Source organism: Geospiza fortis, unplaced genomic scaffold, assembly GCF_000277835.1.
Source record: "Geospiza fortis unplaced genomic scaffold, GeoFor_1.0 scaffold538, whole genome shotgun sequence".
Classification (NCBI taxonomy): Eukaryota; Metazoa; Chordata; class Aves; order Passeriformes; family Thraupidae; genus Geospiza; species Geospiza fortis.
This window is the reverse complement of record NW_005054368.1, coordinates 2529291-2549285: the sequence shown is the minus strand read 5'-3', so window position 1 is coordinate 2549285 and position 19995 is coordinate 2529291. Positions and strand designations below refer to the sequence as shown.

Here is a 19995-nt window from a genome sequence, read left to right as displayed (position 1 = left end):
AAAAGATCAGTTTAATATATGTGGCTTTAATCGCGGGGACAGAATTTTCCATTAATTCAAAAGAAATTGCATGGCATCCCTGCAGCTCATGTTACAACAGTCTTTCCTAAAATGTATCCCAATGTTCGTTTTTATGAAAAAAAAAGGGAATTTTAACTCTAAATTCTAAGATGATTTATTTGGGTAGGAATTGGAAAATAGGTCTGGTGTACAGAGGCATAACCCACAAAATGGAAACCTGTGGTCTTTAACTGAATTCCTTCTCCTTTGAGGAATTAAACTATTTTAGTTAGGAAAACATTTTTAGTATGGGAATAAATGCACTCCTATCAAAATAACCCATTATGGGCTAAATCTGAGGAGATTTGGAACATCTTTCAGGTGTGGCCTCATTTATTTTAATTGAATACTTCCCAGGAGTGCTGAAGGACTGGGAAAAAAAATTTGAGCAGTTACTTTTAATATTTTCTGTCATCTTCAGGAAAGTCATTAACCCCCAGGTGAGGGGCTGTGTCACTCCAGTGTCACTCCGGTGTCACATGCACGGTGCTCTCTTGCTCTGTAGGGGCAGCAGCTTTGCAAGAGGAGGCTCTGGGCTGCAGAGCTGAGGACGTGGTTGCTCCTGCACTGCTTTCAGATCCTGGAGAAGTGGTGGAGAGGGAATAGCTGGGAGGAGCTGGAAGGGGTAGGTGATGTTTCGCTTCCAAACTGATCCCATCCTTCACCTGAATCTGTTCCTGTGCCAGGCAGTGTTTGGCTTTCGAGGGAAAGTGCTCTCCAAGTTTCTTTGCCAGGGAATTGTTAACTTATTGTTTCTGTAGAGCATTTGATGACTGAAAAAAACCCCTCTCACAGATGTGCAATTCTTTACCCACCTGGAAAGGCTGGATTTTAATCCTTTTTTCTCCTTATTGTAACTGGGGTGTAGAAAAAGAAGAAGGGATATCAGAAAAGTTGAGGAGAAAGAAGCAGCAGGAGTGAAACGTTTGGCTTTAAATGCAAGAACTAACTGGAAATGATGTGTTGCTGATGTGGATGGGGGGAACAACAAAATTCTTCAAGTTTTATCTCTGGTTCTGGGAGCTGTGTGAGCAGGAGCTGATAGAGGTGAGAGTCAGGGCTCTTTCAGTAAGAAGTGGTAAGAATTAGTGATTCAAACAATGTCTGGGATCATGAAAACAGCTTCCTTGTTGTTCCAGCACCCTGGAAAGGAGTCCTCCAAAAATGCTTAGAATAGAACATGAGCCCACACTCTGCTGCTGCAAGTGAGAGTGCAGACACCCAACTGCCTTATCCCAAACTGGTTCCTTTTGCATAAGTGCACCCAGCACTTGGTGCTTCCACAGCCTCCCCAGAGCTCCAGAGAGGAGACTTTTGTCCTTTTCTCCGACTACAGAGAGCAGATACTGCAGTACCCAGTTTTGTTGTGTTCTCCTGCTCTGATAGCTTGTTTTGCTTTGTCTCACTTATGCTGTGAAGTGCCAGTCACAGTTACCATAAACCCTTTTTGTTGACCAATTTGCATGTTTGACTAGCAATAATTGTCTTTTTATACTTCATGTTTTGGGTTGCACTAAAGCTCAAAGGTGCATTGTCAGCTCTTTGTTCAGCCCTACAAAGCAGCTCCTGTGTGAGCACAGCTCTAACAAATGATCTCAGCCATCCCATACAAAAACTGGCCACAGTTGTTTTCCTCGCTCTTTTAAATAGTTTATTTTTATGTTTGCTGCTAAGTACTCCATGCAGTAGGCAAATTTATTTTTAGAGATGGGCTCTGTGTCTTCCCCAGCTTCTGTCAGAAGTGAAGTTCTGTTTAGCAGATGGAATTTAATTTCCTGTGGTGAGCTCTCACGGATTGGGTGTAGACTTGAGAACATGGAGTGAGTTAAGGAAGGATAACTCCATTTTGGGTCACCTCCCACTCCAGTTCATCCCTGTGGGGAGGAATTCGTGTAAGACCAGTGATGCTGATGGGCATCAAGCAGCACAGCAGATCAAGGGTGCTGAGCTGAGGGGATGTGCAGCCTCCAGTCCCTTTGCTAAGATGCTTTGAGTATAATCAGACTGAGGCAAACCAGGGAGGTTCTTTTCTGGAGCCAGGAAGGGTTTGCAGCCCTTTCAGCCCTGCCATGTGATAGATATCCCATCTCCAAGTCAGCTGTGGTTTTAAATAGGAATTTTTAGAGCTTTCCTGCAGAATGGTTGAACTTTAGGACCTTCTTGAAAAGTATTTGTCCTGCAGAAGCATGGAAGGATTATTAATCTGCTTCAGTGCAAACGTTGACTTGTGTACTGGAGGTGGTGTTATGCAAAGCTAATCCTGGATTAGTGCCTTTCCAAGCAGGCAGGGTAAAAGTGGCTCTGGCAGTTGAGCTCCTGAAAAAAAAGCTGTCATGCCTTGGAACAGCACACCTGAGACCCCCAGAGAGGCAGGAATTTCATGGATTGCACTGGAATTCAGTGTTGTGCCCAGCCTGGGCTGTAGCATCAGGCATGGAGAGAGGTTGGCATTGCACTAAATGAACTTCCTTGGAGTGTAATTAAGCTGAGAGCAGAGACCAAGCCAATCAAGACTTTAATTTTGAAGGCTAGATTTTCACATGTAAAAAAAAAAAGATTTCAAAATGAGGAACGTGTGGCTTCCACTGAAATTTGTGGCATTTTTTTTTCTAATCTTTGCTATATTTAAGTCAACAAAATGTGACTGAAGTTCCCTAAGCCAGAACACTTTTTTTAGTGTTGCTGTGTGTGCTCAACAGCTCTGGCTGGCTTTTGCTTCCTAAGCAGCTTTCTGTGAACATCAGGCTTGCTGGGTGTGGGTGTGTAATTTAAATATTGCCCTCTGCAGCTTGAGCTCTGTGCGTGTAAATTCCTGTGGTATATACATGGGTATGTTTGTATGTAAACTTACATTTTAGATGTTCATAAATGCTTATTTAAATAGATATAAAATGATATGTATGTGTATAATATATATGAAATTGTAAATATTCATAAATGCTTATTTAAACATATATAAAAATAAGCACAGCTGAGTGCAGTCAGAAACAAAACAGGATCCACCTGTCCTGGTGGAGCTGAGGGGTGGCTGAACATTTGATCCTGCTATTGCCATAGCAACTGGCCTGGAATCCTCACCTGAGGGCTGGGGTAGCTCCAGAGGGTCAGGCTGCTCTGGACTCACCTGGCAGAGGCAGAGCTTCACATTTCCCTGGGCTTTGAGCAGTCCCTGGGCTACAGGGGATGCAGAGATGCTGTGGAGCTCCCACTGCAGCAGCTCAGGCCTCTTGTCCTTGGCTGACTCAGGAGCCCTTGGCATTTTCCAGCTTTTTTCATTTTTTAGGTGCTTTGGGTATTCTGGGGTTCACGTTGCAGTGAATAAAAGCTGTAACATGCATGAGATGAGTTTCTGCTGCCCTGTTTAACCAGACAGATTTCTGTTTCTGCACATTTTGTGTCAGGGGGAGGTGTTGAAGAAAGGACTCCTTCCTGAGACCTCAGTGCTTTTGACTACTGGATTTTAAATAAAACCTTTAATAATTAGATTCTAGCTAACAATTTTTTGTATTGCAATTAATGCACAAGGCTTGTACCTGTTCAGAAAAGCACCTGTCTAAAACTGACTTGTGACACCCTGGAAATGTCACAATGCAGCATCTGAAATCTTTGAACATTTTATTTAAAAATTTGACCAAATTATTGCAGTCTGAATCCAAGGGGTGACCTCACTCCTGTTTACCAAACCTGAGTTGCTGCTTGGCTCTTAAGCCTAACATAAATCAATAGGGAAGTTTTTTTTCTGTAGAACTTCAATTTCTTCCACTGGACAGTTTTATGTAACCTGTCATTTTAATACTGCACCACTTTTCTTTCCAACAAAAGCAACATATCAAAAACTGTAATTCAAGTATGCTTACAAGGAGAAATACAATGCAAATAAAACGCTTTAGCTTTGTGGGACTCTCTTTTAAGAGAAAGAGTTTTAAGATTCAAGAGAGGGTTTTTAAAACAAGGAGTCTGACTGGTTACACTCTTTGTGTTTGATTGCATAAGAATTGTCAGCTGTTCAGGCCTTTTTTTTAAAGAATTAAAAAAAAGGCAACTCTTGCAACACTCTGGTTTTGTGCTGGCCCCTACTTGCATTATTTACTCTCCTGGATAAGGAAAACCACATCTGTTCTTTTGGGGTTTTGTTTTAGGGCTGATCCCTCTAGAGGGAGGCTAAACCAGCATTGAGTATGGACAGTGGCAGCAAAGCTCCCATCAGAAAGCTCTTGTCCTCTGCAGAGTTTGCCTTCTGTGCTTCAGAGCCAGCAGGCTGTGCAAAGCAGGAGATGCAGCTCTGTCTCTTGGTTACCACACTGAGGGCTGATCTTTCAGCCTGAGAGGTTTTTGACATAGTGACAGCCTGCTAAGCTTCGGTGCCAGGATGAGGAGCAGACCTGGAGCACCAGTCTCAGGATGGAAGTGAGGTTTGTACAAAGCTCTGCTGCTCCTGGAGCCCAAACAGTGGGTTGGGTCAAGGAATGGGTTTGTTTAATGAGCTTTTGTTCAGCTGTTGGAAGTGAGGGAGTTTTGTCATTTGAGTGAAAAATTTAGAATTATGTAGGTGGAAATGTTTTAATCTTTGTCACTGTGGGGATTGAATCACTTTCTGCTGTTGGTGGTGTAATGCAGGATGAGTGTGAGCTGGCTTTGGAGAGCTGCTGGGTGTTTGTCTGCATCCTTTGCCTGTGGAGTGCTCCTAACCTGAACCACACCTTGTCCTTTTTGGGTTTCTTCTGCTCTCAGGTCCCCAGAGGTGACTGATCTATGAAATGGCAGAGAATGGCACAGACTGTGACCAGAGACGCATAGGAATGAGCAAAGAGCAGCACAATGGCAACTTCACAGGTAGGTGGGAAATCACTTGGTGCTCTCAGCTGCCCTGTGTGGGCTGTAAAACAGCACAGGATGGAAAAGGAATTGATTTGGGTTTTCTCTCGAGGCCAGGCTGGATGGAGCCACCTGACCTAGGGAGTGGCACCTCTGCCTGTGCCAGGGGGTGGAATGGAATGGGCTTTAGGGCCCTTCCAACCCAAACCATTCTGGGACTCTGATTTTAAACCCACATATTGCAGAGGGCCTCCATGCCTGAATCAATCCTAGAAACCTCAGTCAGCTCTAAACCTGAGGGATTTAGGATTTCAAAGCCATGGAGTAGGTTCATGCTGTGTATTTCCATTCACATTTCTCTTACACTCCTTTCTTCTCCAGAAGTTCTTGATACATTTAAGCCCCACAAGCTTAAGCTGACCTGGGTACCAGCATTTAAGCTGGGTACATTTAAGCTGATCTGAGTACCAACAGAGGCTACAACAACAACAACAACAAAAAAAAACCAAACTAAAAAAGTTTAACTCTGTTGGCAGATGTGTGGCTGTGGAAGTCAGGCTGTACAACCCCACCCTTTGGCACTGAAAAGTCAGTTCTTGGTAATAAAAATCTGATTTACTCTGGGACAGATCCAGTTATTAGTCTCCCAATTTCTAGCTGTTCTGTTGAAATTCAATGTCACTATAATTTATTGGTTTCAGTGATAAATTACCCACAAAGCAGTTTTAACTACTTCCCCTCCTGCCTCTCCTCTGTTTTTCCTGCTGGTATGTCTGAAGTAGCCTGGGATTAATGTTTAGAACTCATGAAAAATAACCTGAAAACAGTTAATGAAGATTTTTTGTGTCACTGAATTATCCATGCTGTGTAGTAAAGCATGGAAATTATAATCATCTGTTTGTTTCCTGTCAGCTTTGAATGTGCCAGTTCCATATTTAATTAAGTTTTGTAATCAAGTGATTTCTCAAGTTGTGTGCAGTCTTACACCATTGTCTTTTACGACCTTTTACTAAAAACAAGGTCATAAAAACAAGGTTGAAACATTTTTATTACACATATTAAACGAAAAAGATTAACTGCATGTTTGCATGTATGGAACAAATTAAAGCCTTTTACTTAAAGTCTTAAATTATTCTGTAACTCTGAGGGATGTGGATGTTCTTCAGTATTTGCCAGGATTTCTGTTAGTTCATCTTAAGCAACTGATTTTGCAGCTAAGGAATACAGAATTAAGTGGGCTGTGTGACTAATGAGAGCTGCAATTTCTGTGTAAATATCAGCATCTGATAAGGCAAAATGGTTCAATTACTGGAGTAAGACTGAAATAATACATCTTGGGTTCCAATGTGCTGGAGATCAGATGAGATTAATATTTTAAATGCAACAGCTTTTTAAAAATCTAAAATTTATGAATATTATTACAATGCAAAATAGAATACATGTGTTGTGACTGTGTAGTAAGTGGTGTTTAAACAAGTATGGTGTCTGTTTGGATACAAGTATATTTTTTTATTGTTTACTGGTACTATTTTTTAAATCTTACTCCAGAATTCCTTTTCTTTAAAAGTTTAAAAATTATTACTGCTCATTAGCTTGACGACCTTTGAACAAGCCATTCTCCTCCAAAAAACCAGCTCAGGTTTGGGGTTCTATTCATCTTATTGTGAGCACAAAATAACACCTTGATTGGAAAATCCTTTTTGTGAGCAGGGCCTGGGCTGGCTGTGAGCTCAGTGCCAGGCAGGGCTGAGCTCCAAAAGCAGCTCCTTTCCAGGAGAGGACTTTGGGAGAGGCTCCTGCCTGGGAGGGCAGGTGCTCCTATCCAGTTACACCCTGTAATTCCATCCTCTGGAAGGGGGAGCTGGGAACAGCTCTGCTGGGAAGGAGCCAGCTCAGAGCTTCAGAGGGAGGAGATGTCCCTGCTGAGCTCGCCTCTGACCCGGGGTCTGGCTGCTCTCAGCTCCTCTCAGTGCCCTGCAATTTATTATTTTGCATTCTTTTATGAAAAAGGATAAATTCAATTGAATCTTAGTTTGTCCAGTGTCATTGGAGAGGTGGGGCACTTTCACCTTCCAATCCACTGTCACTTTTAAAAAACTATAAATGTTAAAGTCAGAAAATAAACTTCCCTTTTCTTCACCTTAAGAGCAGCAGTGTGTATGCTCGTGTTATTTCATGTCCCATAGTGACAGCTCCCATTAACTTCCTGACAAATTAAAAAAAAAATCAGTGTATTTTTGAGTGGGATAGCAGCTGAGCTGCCAGCCTGTGCTTTTACAGATCTTTTTCATATTTTTTTTTCTTTTCATTTGCAGATTCCTCGATGTTGAGTGAGCGGAAGCGAAGGGAGCGAGAGGAGAGGTTGAATATTGTGCTGTGGAAAAAACCTCTTGTTACCTTGCAGTATTTTTGCCTGGAAACTCTAATAAACTTGAAGGAATGGACCATAAAGTAAAGATCATTTCTTTAACTTCTACTAAGAGTTCTGGGCAAACCCATGCTCTGATTCAGTAGGTCATTCTGACATCTCACTTTCCCTGATGATTCACAACCTGAAAACTGCTTTTTTTCAGAGAACATGTGTATTTTGTCCCTTAAAGGTGGCTGCTGGAGCATCCCACACTTGCAGCTGTGCTCTCAGATCTTCTGCCTAAATTACATAAGTGCAGCAAGGTGCTTGGGAGAGAAAATGGCAAACTGCCTTTCTGAAGAGTTGAATATTCCAATTTGAAAGAGTGGGATCCTTAAGGAAAGGGATGTTGTGCTTATGGCTGCAGTGTCAGCACTGACCTACTAATGCAGGTGTTGGTGTCACTGAGTAATCTTCAAACAGCTCAGCCAGGGCACAGATCAGGGCTCTGTGGAGCTAGCAGTGATGTTTATGATGCTGTAAAGAGGACTTTGCTTCTCTGTGGCCCTTTTACAGCAGGAAATGATTTATTAAAGCACTTTCCTTGAGTGTTATTTTCACACTGGATAAAACCAGCTTTTATTCCAGCAAGAGAATTTGTGAGGAGCAGTCCTGCCATTCCCTGCTAGTGCTGGAAAAGCAGAGCCAGTTCTTAAGGCACAAGGCCCGGGGGTTTAGGCTGCCAAAACATGAGTGTAATGTGCAATGAAAATGCCAAGAGTAGCAGCCATGCAGTGCTTGTGTTGATAACTGGGCTCTGTTGTGCTTGAGATGAGTTTCCAAAGCCTTTCCCAGTCAGGAGCCAGGGTCTAATGTCACCTTGGGTGACTCCAGCTGTGGGGCTGCTCTCTGCAGCCTGAGCTCAGCCTGGTGCTCAGGGCTCTGCTCACTCCCTCTGGGCCAGGCTGGAGGTGCTGCCAGTCCAGATTTACTGACAGCTTCCATTTGCTTGTGAAATTACTTCTATGAAAAATACCAGGCTTATGTAGTGTAGCCTTAATTCCCTTTTACACCCCACACCCCCCAAAAAACCTGAACCCCCCAAGCCTGTGTATTTTATTATGTGCATTCTTTCAACTACCGTTAGGAATTGTCTCTCCGAACTGTTCTACTGGTCTGACATCTGTAATTTCTGACAATTGCCAAGCATTTATTTAAACTAAGCAGAAATAACATTTGAGGATTTATTTTAAGACCTCAAATCTTATTTGGCTTCCTAGATATCCAGTTTTGCTACAGATAGCACTTGCCTCCTCTTGTGAGCAGCACATTCAGTTGTCTGGCACTCCCCTGACAGAATCTTTACAGAAAATAAGCCTGACTATTACAAGCTATTAAGTTGAGACCTCAGATTGACTCTTAATGATCTCCTGTGTTCCATTGCATAAAGTGTGTTTTGAATGACAATCATTTGAAAATTCAGTTGTCATACTAATGTAAGCAGCACTAACTTTAATTTTAAAATGTTTTGAGTGCTCTTTTCAGTTTGCTTAATATGAAATATTTGTGACTGTTTTCCTGTATTATGCCTCACATTTCTATCTTTCTGTCTAATTAGATAAGTTATGTTTATAGTTTGCTATTTTAGGCTGGGTATTTTAAGTGATGCTAGCACTTGCTTTTTTTATATATCATTAGGTGACAATATAGTAGTGTTTTCTGGAAAATTATAAATGTTTTTGCTAATCTACTGTGTGTGGCCACATACACATCAAGGAGGAAAAAAAAAGAGTAAAACCAAATTATTCCAAATTTATTTGGTAGCAAATTACTTTGGAAAACACTTTTCTCCATTTACTCACCTAATGCTTCAGAGTTACCTAAAACATATATATTAAATTTGGAGCTGTTACAAGATACTAATTTTAATAGTTAAGGGAAAACAAAATAAGGTAAAGATTTGTTCCTGTGCCTGTCACTGTGGCTTTGCCCAGCAGCACAGCTGGAAATCAGCATTTCTGAATTCCACCCAGCTCGTCCTTGCCCAGGGCCTGCTTTGCTCTGTGCTTGGCCACAGCTGCTGCTCAGGGCCTGAGTCTGGCTCTTGGCTCCAGAAGCTGAATTGTTTTCAGCTTGTGTTTGTTTTCAGTCAGTTACTTTGTTTTTCCTTATTAAAAAAAGTAAAGCATGAGTGGCTGAACTTTGATCTCGCTTGCCAGTGACGCGGAGATTTTTCCCTAAAGAGTAAAGGCTCCCCAGATATTTTCTTGGGAGGTTTACACTGCTGCCATTGTCCCTGCTGAGGACATCCCCAGTCCCAGGGGTAACTGAGTTACTCTGAACTGCATGTTTAATGATGAAAAACCCTAATTTGCCATTTGTCTTTAAGATTGTGGCGGCGGCGAGGGGTCCTGGCGTGCGTGGTGCTGGCACTGGCAGTGCTCACAGCCCTGTACTACATCGAGGGAGCACATCAACAGGTACCAGCTCTGCTTCCCTGGCTCCCCCTCCCTCCCTGGGCTGGGAATTGAATGAATCCTGCTGCCACCTCCATGAATTTATAATGGATCTTTGGAGCTGCTCACTAAGGTTTTGTTTCTCGAGTCGTGACTGCTCTGTTGGTGTGCACGAGTTGTGTTCCAGAGGTGGGGAGGGATGAGCTGTGCCATTTGATCTCTTCTGGTGGATCTGGAGGTGTCTCATCTGCTCCTGAGTGAAGCACACCTCGGGTGCTGCAGCACTCCTTCACAGTTGCTGTCAGCAAGATTTTCATGGTGGTGGCAGCTCTTGAGGGGAGGTGTTACCCTGAGTCGTGGCAGAGCTTCGTGCTTCCCAAGAAATGATTCTTGTGTTGCTGTAGAAAGTCTCCTGCCCAGCTAGGACAGGAGATGTAAAATGAGAGCTTCGTGCTTCCCAACAAATTATTCTTTTGTTCCTGTAGAAAGTCTCCTGCCCAGTTAGGACAGGAGATGTAAAATTGTTTCATGGTTCACAAAGCCTGGTGCTTCTGCAGCACTGGAAGTGTCAGACATGGTTAAGCTTAGTGATGGTGCTGTCTGCACCTTTCCCTTCCCCATTTCTCTTGGAGTTTCAGATTTTCCTGGAGGACAGGGAGCCCTTTTAAAAACCAATCCCAGCTGCTGTCACAGCTCTGAAATGAGCAGGTTCCCAATTCCAATTTTTGCTTCCATCCCTCCTGCTGGGGTGTGGCCCTGCCTGCTGAGGGATGTGCAGTTCTGGAACCCAAGTCCTGACTGCCCAGGTTTCCTTGAGGCTGCTGGGAAGAAACCTGATCCTCTGGGCCTGCTGAGGGCAGTGTCACCCTCAGGTGACAGCCAGTGCAGGAGCTCCCTGTTAAGGAGGTGTCAGCCCATGTGCACTTTGCATTTTCAGGATGTTTTTGTGCCCTGGCAGGTTGGAGCCTGGGTAAGAACAGTGTAAAATTCACCTTGGTGCTGTTGGTGTATGGATGGTGTAAAATAGTGTCCAGAACTTGCTGTGGCTTTCCCACATCCCCTCATTTCTGGGTGCAGCACACAACCAGCATTTTAATGTTTTCTTAAAAATAACAAACCTGCTACTCACTGCTCCAAGATGTAACATGCAGCAGGCTCACTGGGAGTGCAGCTGATTTATTCCTTTATTTAAACTGTTCAGACAAATCTCTGAGCTGCCTGGGCTCTACTTGACACTGTCTGGGGCTTGCTCCTCGTGTGCCTGTTCTGAATTTCAACCTCCTACTATTGAACCTGAATTTCCATCTATCTCCTTGGAAACTTGCTGATTCCAAAATGTGGGGTTTTTTTTTTCTTTTGAAAGTGCAGTTTCCTCTATATGTCTGTGCTGTTACTGAAATAAATTGCAAATAGAAGTATTTAAGAGTCTATTTCAGTTGTTATAATCCAGATAAATGTCTGTGTTAGCTTGTAGCTTAACTTTCTCCCTTGGAGATTTCATAATTTATATTTTTTTCTTTTTTTGTGCCTTTCCTTGCTCAGTATGTGCGGTACATGGAGAAGAAGTTCTTCTGGTGTGCCTACTGGGTAGGATTGGGCATTCTGTCCTCTGTTGGGCTTGGAACAGGTCTCCACACCTTTCTGCTCTACTTGGTAAGGATATTTCCACACCACCGTGTCCTTTTTGAATTGAGTACTTCAATTGTTGCATATTTTAAAAGCAATGAATAAATAATTTTCTGCAGGTTCTAAACATTAAATACATCTAAAGTTGGTGCTCTGGTGAATGCTCTTCATGTTCTACACTGCATCACCTTGTTCTGTAGTTTGTAAGCTCTGTGTTTGTTGAAATGTGGATATTGGCCTGCTGTTGGTTAATCCTCACTTTGAAACTATGAGCCAAATCTGCAAGCTCTATCCTCTAATCTCCTCATTTAAATGAAGCCTGTCCTACTGTGTGCAACTCAAGTGTTTCCATTTAAAATTTTTCAGAGTATTTTTTTAGTAGCTTAAAATGATCATTTTTCTAACTGAAGCCACCAAAACAGGCAGCTGGTTTAAAGTTCAGTCTGTATTAATTTTGCTTTGAAAATAATAGCAAGAACAATGTTTTTCTATGAAGATAAAATATGAAAATTTGCATGATGTTGTTTATCTCAGTGTAGCTATGAAAGTCAGGGAAATGTTTGGGTGTGTTTTGCTTTTGGCCATTGGATTAGTTCCTGGGTTATGAAACCACTGTCCTGGATTCAAGAAAAGGATTCATGGCCACAAAATAATTAAAACCAGTTCATGCAACAAATGTCATCGTGTATTTGGAACCATTACAGATGTTTACTTTCAGAGCTGCTTTAATCATTAACAATAACACAGAAAACACTGCAGGAAACTCCTGCCTGTCCCCCCAGCAGGGAGGGCAGTGCCTGGGAGATGGGATGGCATGGCATGAGCAGCCTCAGATTTGTTTCTGTCCTAAAGGTTGTGGAAGGAATTCCTGCTAAACAAAACCAACTTTGTGCATTGAGCACTGTCAGACCCCAGGCCACTTGAAAATTATTTTGACACATGAAATCCTCCTAAGACAGAACCGCTTCTTTTCTTAAGGGAGGTGGAACCTTTCTTTTACTCTATATTTAAAAATCAAAGTTCTAAAGTGCTTCAATGTTGAAAAATTAAATTCCATAATACATCACTTCAATCATCCTGTGGGATATGTGAACCTCATGGAGGTACTTAGGCCTTGACCTGAGCTGACACTGAAATAATTTATAAGAAATACAACCTCTCAGTTGGTTTATCAGTGTAATTTATGGTGGGTGTTTGGGAGGTTCACAGCCTTCCAAAGATTGCAGGAATGTGTCACCCAGGAAAAGAAATTGAGTTTAATATTGGTAAGGAAGGTATTTATTTGGCAACATAAAAGGGAAAGCTTCACATAACTTTGTTAGGAGGGGAAACAGACTGAATAGATTACACTGAATAATCAGAAGGTGGTTATAGAGTAAAATGTAATAAAAATGTACCATCAACATCTAAAGTGTAAATAGTACAGGAGAAATACTGGTTTGCTTTAAATGTATGAGGCAGATAAGCATGTTCTGTTTCACTGAGGGAATTCCGTGAAGGCAGTGAGTTCAGGGACAACGAGAAGCCAGGATTTGTTTCCTCTTTTTACCTGAATAAGATTTAGTGATTAGCACGGTCTGCTCAGGTCAGTTAACATCTTCTGGGCACTGCCTGAGCACCTCATGGTTTACACCTCGGTGGAAACCACGCGGTTGTTGCCACTAGATGGCAGAGGGGGTGTAAAAACAGCAGCTCCTGACCCGAGCAAACCCTGTTTGAACTGTTAAAGTTCTTATCGCTGCAGCTGTACCAGCAAGGTGTACATGGAATTTGTTATCACTGTAGTAAAACAGTGCTTGGGATCTGCTCGGCGTGAGAGGGAGCAAGGAGTGCTGACCTGAGCTTTTAGGGGTGAGCTCTTTCAGAGTGGTGTTCTGCATTTAACCCATCTGGAAACAATGCAATCAGAAGCTCCAGCTCTCAAAGGGAGGATTTGTATTTTGCTTTGTTAATTGTACAGCAGTTCCCTCTAAAAGTAGAAATATGACACGTTAAGTGGGGCTCTCAGTATTAACTTCTGCATTACCGTTGATCTACTTTTCATGTTCCACACACTTTAATTATATTTCTTCATAATGGTAAAACTTATTCTTCTGTTGACTCAAAGAAGTGAGAAGTTACAAAACAAATCCTCCCCTGCTTTAGTGCCTGGATTTGCTGGCACTAGAGAATAGACCCAGTAAGTGCTTTCAAATTGCTTTTAATTAATTGCTCATTTTAAAGCTGTATGTACAGGGAGATTGTTGGGAATGCAATTACACGCTGGGAGAACAATGCCCTTGGGCCCACCCATGTGGTGCTGAGCTCTGCTGGGACGTGCAGCACTGTCTGTGCCACTGAGGGCACGTGGAGGAATTGATGGCATGTAGGCACCTGCTCAGGCTCCTTCAGCTGTCACACAGGTGCATCTGAATGAAATTAGCCATTTACTGCATGGGGCCAAGCGCTGGGCAGGCTCTGGAAGTGGTTATGCAATGGCTGCAGGATATGAATGACTCTGATGTTTGCTTTCCCTGGCCTGCTTAGCTGTTTTTGCAGTGTTGAAAACTGTCATTTGTCTGGATCCTTCAGAGCATCTCTCACCAGCTGCTTTTTGGAGCTGCATTCTGGTGCCAGGAGAGATCCCAGGGTTAGCTGAGAAGGCAGTACTTGGAAATTGCTAAAAGTAGAATTTCAAGCAGCCTCAGTGTGGGAGGGGTGTTGCTGCCTCAGGATCATTTCAGTTCACATCTGATTTGGGATTTTTTTTGGTCACCAATCCTTGGTGCAAGAGAGACAGGTCGAGTGTGTCAGTTTGATACCAGGCTTTTCATTGCTGTTCCTGTGATTGGAGAGCTTTCTATCTGTTAGAGAGGGCTGAACTTTGTCTGAAGTAACAATTCCTAGTTTAATGCTGCTTCCTTGTTTGCTGCCAGCACTGGATGTAAAATCTGACATGGCTTTTTGGGAAACAATTCTCATTCTGCACTTGGCACTGAGCTGAGGGCTGGCACAGAGCAGATCTTCAAGGCAGGAACAGGGAAGCAGGCCACTCTTCCAAGAATCCTTTCCATTCTGACACTTTCAAAACAAGCCTGCTGGCTTATTTTCCTGAAGCCCATTAAAGGTTTTTCACAGTTCTTTAAAAACAACCCTTAAAAATAGGAATCATGATGTGGTTCTGTAGGAAATAAAACTATTATGATTAATGACTCCAAATACTGGTTTTAGCAGTACATGGCTTTTTCCTCGGTCCTGAGATGTTTTCTGTTGGTGGTAGATTAAAATACGAACAGCATGAATCACCTCATTACCAGCAGAGGATGGCTGAGGGTAACTCATGAGGAATTTTTGGTGTTTGCACATCTCTGAGAGATCTTTGCTGCTGAAAAGGAATGAATGAGGCTGCAGTGCCGGAGGGCTCCGAGCAGGGCACAGGAGGTGCAGGGCTGGGTTGGGATCATGGCTGAGCCCATCCCCACCCAAAGCTTGCCTCGTGCTTTGGTTTCACTTCAGCTCTGAAAAACGGATTTTTGTCAAAGATGTGGCCAAAAAAAAAGTGCTTAAAACGAGTGGTTGAGGGCGCGTTGAGTCCCCTCTCCCTGGGGAAGTGAAATCCCTGAGGGGATGAATGGCACCGAATTCCTCACCCTCTCAGCGCAGAGCTCTGCCTGTTCGCATTGTTGGTATTTTTGTGCTTAAATGTGGATTTTGTTTGCTGCTGCTGGAGCCAGGGGGGCTGAGGGGTATCCATTTTGATTTAGGTGCTGAGGGGGTACATTTTGATTTAACTGTGAGGGGGTTCATTAACTGTGAGGGGGTACATTTCTATTTAACTGTGAGGAGGTTCCTTTTTATTTAGCTGCTGAGGGGGTTCATTTTGATTTAACTGTTGAAGGGGTACATTTTTATTTAACAGTGAGGAGGGGGTACATTTTGATTTAGCTGCTGAGGGGGTTGGTGCTGGTGGCCGGGCCCTGGGCGAGCACAAACAGGAAATGTGAGGTACAATAGCAATGGTTGTGCCGAGGTCCAGCCCGGATATTTCAACTCTGGAATATGTGGGTTTGTCAGGAATTCTTACAGTGTTGCTCGGCAGCAGAGTGGAAGAGGGCACAGCAAAAAAATAAAGAGCAGAAATATAGAAAAAATAAAAAAGAGCAGAAATGTGCCTTTAAAGAGAAAAGGCAGTGTCCTTATTGCCTGTGCTGCCCTGAGAGAGCAGGGCTGGGTTTGTCTGGTTGAAGGGCTCAGCATCTCACTTTCATTCTGAATTGGTTCCCCTCACCCAGGGGTCACATTCTGGCCTCCCCAAACAGTCAGAGTTTGCAGCTGAAATGAGCCCTGTGTTGGCCCTACCCAAACTGGTTTAGGTTAGAATTTGAAGATTTAAAAGCCAGACACTTGTGCAATAATGAGTCCATTATCTTGGAAAAAAAGATGTTGGTGGTGTAAATAATTTTTAAAAAAACAAACCCACACAAATAAACGGTTTCCTGTCAGGACTACTAAAAGCTTTTTAAAGTCAAACCTAATTCCTTTTAGTTCTCTTGTTCCAGGAGCTGAGCTTGTAAGAAGACTCATGATAAAAATTACTTAAATCCCTCGTAAAAGAGAAGCTCACGAAACAGGACTTACTCCACTTTTATGAAGTAGACAGAATAATTTAGAAACCCACACGACTTATTCTCTTTTTTTTTTCTCCATTTACTTCCTTGTGACTAACACAGGAGTATTTTCATAGTAATTATCAGCTTCAGGAGAGGTTTTGCTCTTTCCACACAGATCACTCAAAACTATTGTGAGTAACCCAGAAAACGATGGTTCTGTGTGTAAAGGAAAAAGTGAGAAACAAAGGCTGAGCTGCCTCAGCCAGGTGGGAGGTGCAGCAGTGCTCCCCTTCTCAGCGCTGAATTCTTCTTGTGAAGTGAGGTGTTCATTTCCAGCCCTCTCTGTTCTCCAGTTCACACGTCAGTTTGCAAGCCTAAAACAAAGGAAATAAAAAAAGGGTTCTGTCTAATACCTGTGCTCACGTTACTGCTATTGAATTGCTGAGGTGGTTGAAAGAAAAATACGTGGAGGGTGCAAAGGCAGAAATCAAGTCTAAAATAAGTTGAAGTGGAGCCTGTTTGTGTGAGGGTCGTTTTTGTCTCTTACTCTGTCATTTGTTTCTTTCCTGTTTTTAAACTACTTCCTCCAGCTGTCCTAAGCTTTCTACAACGAACTGAAAAATCCTGGAATACGTGAATCAATATAAAACTTTTTTAAAAATCAGTTTTGCAATTATCTCCCCAGAAATTCCTGCAACCAGCACACCTGGGCTCTGTTCTGCTTGGAACTGCAGCATTGATCTGTATAACGCCCTGATGAACTGGGAGGGTGTGCTGAGTTAACTGGACACTGCTGCTGAATCCGTTGTGCAATCTGGGTGTTCCTTAAATCTTCTGGTGGCTCGCTTGTGCTTTAAAAATTTGAGGTGGAAAGTGCTGTTTTCAGGGAGAAAGACTTTCATTTAAGTCTTGGTTCCCCTGAGTGCTTCTGTTGTGTTGGATTCCTGTAGATACCTACAGAGAATAAATCCAGCACTGCTGCCTTGGGTCAGGCTGTGCAAGAGCAGTCCTGGGGTGCTGGAGGAGTTAATGGGATGGTGAAGCAGTTAATGGGATGGTGGCTGCACCCTTTTCTTCCTCCTGAAGGTTGATGGACTTTACCTTTTAGAAGCTGACGCCCAGTTTTCATTATCTGCTCTCCACTTCCTCAACGTTTGTTCTGTCAGGTCTCTGCTGGGAGGGCACACTGTACTTTCTCCTCATTTGTTCCCTTGGAGTTTCTAAGGTTTTTTTTTTGTTTGTTTGTTTTGTTTTGGTTTGGTTTGGTTTGGTTTTTTTTATGCACAGCCTGAACTTTATACCTTTCATGTCCTGCTTCCTGGAGCAGGTTGAAGATAACGATAATTGTGCAGAACAGTCTCTAATTGGAGGTTCTAAAGCCAATCACCACTGCTGGTGGCAGTTTGAATAAATGCTGAGGTTTACTCTTTAGAAATGAGGGGATGGATAGGGAAGGGCAAGGAGAGAACACTGTCAGAGTGTTTTATGATTTTATTAATGATTTTCTGTTGGCAGCAGAAGATAAATTTGAATTCTTGCAATTGTGCCTCCCCCTGACATGAGTCTTTCTGTTTCTACAGAAAGTAATGTAGGTGCAGCTTTAAAAAAAAATCTGCTTTTCATGTTACTCCTTAGAGCAGCACCATGGTCCTTTACAGAGACAGCTGTGCCATGTGCTGCTCCCTCAGTGGCTCTTGTTTAGTCAAATTCAGAGGTTGTGATGATCATTTGGAATTTCCATCAGCTCTGCACTGTGGGGCAAGGCTTGCCTGAAGTGGGAATAGAAACTTCACCACAGCCACGTGAGTGTAAAATTAATCCACAGCTTGAAACGCTGTGAAGGTCTTCTAAGCCCAGCCCTGACCACTTGATGGATGTTGGTGTCACTTGAGGATGCTCTAGGTACAGGATCCTCTGTCCCCAGCCCTGATTTCCAGCCAGCACCACATTCCAGACGTTATAAAATCATGAGACATTTTAATCTCGTAGGAGAGACAGACAGACAAACTGCACTTATTTACCAGCCACTTCCAGACCAAGCTTCTCCCTCTTAATCACAGAGCAGTTCTGTCTGTGGGTACTTGTCCACTGCTCTCAGAGATAAAAAAGATGCTGTGAGTGTGGTGGGACTTTCTGGAGAGGTGTAATGACTTCATGGATAAGTATGGGATGAGTCGTGGCCTGGGGCACCACTCAGAGGATGTTTCCCATGAGAAGCAAACTTTTATTTTTCCAGTTTATCTCCATCAAATGCATCATGACTTGTTCCCCCCCTGTGCAAAGGCTGAGTCTTGAACCCAGTGTGAAGAGCAGTATATCCATGGAGGAAAACAGATTTTTAGTGCATTAAGTTCAGCAAGGAGTTCAGGGTAATATTTTTCTTGCTGGCAGACATATCACTTTTCTTTGAGAAATGTTTCTAAATTAAATCCAGTCTAAAATTATATCTTCCCCAAAAATAAAAGGTTAAAATTAGATGTGGTTGTTCTTGTATCACTTGAGCAGCCTGGCTGTTCTGTCAAGGGGCATGTGAGAAACCAACACTTGATACAGGATTTGTTTGGAGCTTTAATTGACTTCCCAGTCCAGGTGCTCAGAATGATTAATAATGTGAAAATATGATTCATTTTTAATTGGATATTCGGTCACTTTTCCTTATGGCAAAGACTTTCTGCTGTAAGAATTACACAGATCAGCAAGTTTTTAAGGATTTAACTCGTGATTTTTTTTACATGTGGCTGCTGTCTCTTTCTACTTCCACAGATGAATTTCCAAGCATAATTTACAGATAAAAATATTTTTTGCTTTCCAGAAATTTCATAATACATCACTTTAATTAACTTATTTCTGTGCCATTCCAACTTGGGTGCCTTCAACCACTGGAATAAAACTCCTTTGAAGGCCCGTGAGTTGAAGAGTTCAAAGTTACCTTCTCTGAGACATCAGGGTTGTGCAGACAGGGATTTCCAAACTCCCCTGAACTGCTGTTGCTAAGAAATAGATTTATGTTGAGTTCATCTCGATGAGCAAATCCTGTCTTGTTTGATTTGCAAATTGTACAGATATTTCTAACACATCACATTCCGGCCTGACCACAGGCTCCTTCTGCTCCTCAGCAGTGGCAAGCAAATGCTTCTCACCCCAGTCAGCAGAATGCATTTCAGTTTCTCCTCTTTAATCCTTTTTTAGTGCCTCCTGCGGCTTAAAAGGAAAAAAATATGATTTTTTGGAATGGAAGAGGGTGAGGGAAGGACAGTTGTGTTCAGGATCTTACATGCCCTGAGTTTTCCTGCTTTGGCCAGGAGCACTTGTGAATTGCCTGGGATTTAGTGTTGGGTGTGATGGGGTTTGAAGCAGTTTTGTCCTTTTCAAAGGCAGAGCTACAGTCCCAGTCCAAGGGGGACATCTGAGAGGACTTCCCCAAGTGTTGTAACAAACTGAAATATTGCAGGGAGGCAAAGCACTCGGTATTTCCTGCAGCCCCACACAGAGGAGGAGGAGGAGGAGGGTGGAGGAGGTGTTATTTGTGAAGAGGATTAAAAAACTGGATGAGAATGAATCCTCCTGGCTGTAGAGTCAGGGCTTTTCCAAAGGTGGCACCTCGAGCCTGTTTGAAGCTGGTCCCTGCTCCATTCAGAAATAGAAATGAACCCCCCAGTGCTCCTGCTCTCCTCCCAGCCCCGGACCTGTTCAGCTGAGCTTTGCTTGGAGGCACCCAGGGTTTGGGGAGCTCCAGAATCAGATGTTGGGGTGTTGCTCTGAGCCTGGCCTGGGACAGAGTCCCTGTGACCCCCAGGACAGCCAGACAGGAGAGGAGGACTGGGGATTGCTCTGCCTCCCTTCCATGCCACACTTCATCCCTCTGAACAAACCATTTGCACTTTATTCCTCATTCCAGTTCAAATGTGGCTTCTGTGGCTTCCACCACTCCAACTTTTTTCCATTATAGAATTGTTTACATTGCTCTGGGAGAGTTCTGTTCCCTTGGCCTGGCCTTCAGGTGGCCGTTTGCAGCTGTTTGGTCAAATGCCTTTTTTTTTTCTTTTTTTTTTTTTTTTTTTTTTTTCCATTTGCTTCTCCCTGTGAAATTTTTCCTTTT

At 42.9% G+C, this 19995-nt stretch overlaps 1 protein-coding gene across 2 annotated transcripts in view; it reads left to right on the top strand.

Annotated features, from left to right (window-relative positions):
* The first annotated feature begins 522 nt into the window (after positions 1-522).
* The window catches only part of VMP1 (vacuole membrane protein 1), a 57179-nt gene continuing 37706 nt past the window's right edge, over positions 523-19995 (top strand). The window contains exons 1-5 of one of the 2 annotated variants that reach the window (XM_031059825.1): positions 523-685; positions 4792-4893; positions 7191-7326; positions 9615-9705; positions 11224-11334. In XM_031059825.1, the coding sequence (XP_030915685.1) occupies positions 4818-4893; positions 7191-7326; positions 9615-9705; positions 11224-11334 (414 nt within the window). In that variant the 5' untranslated portion in view covers positions 523-685; positions 4792-4817. The remainder of the gene's footprint in view (positions 686-4791; positions 4894-7190; positions 7327-9614; positions 9706-11223; positions 11335-19995) is intronic. The other variant, XM_031059824.1, reaches the window with a different exon arrangement.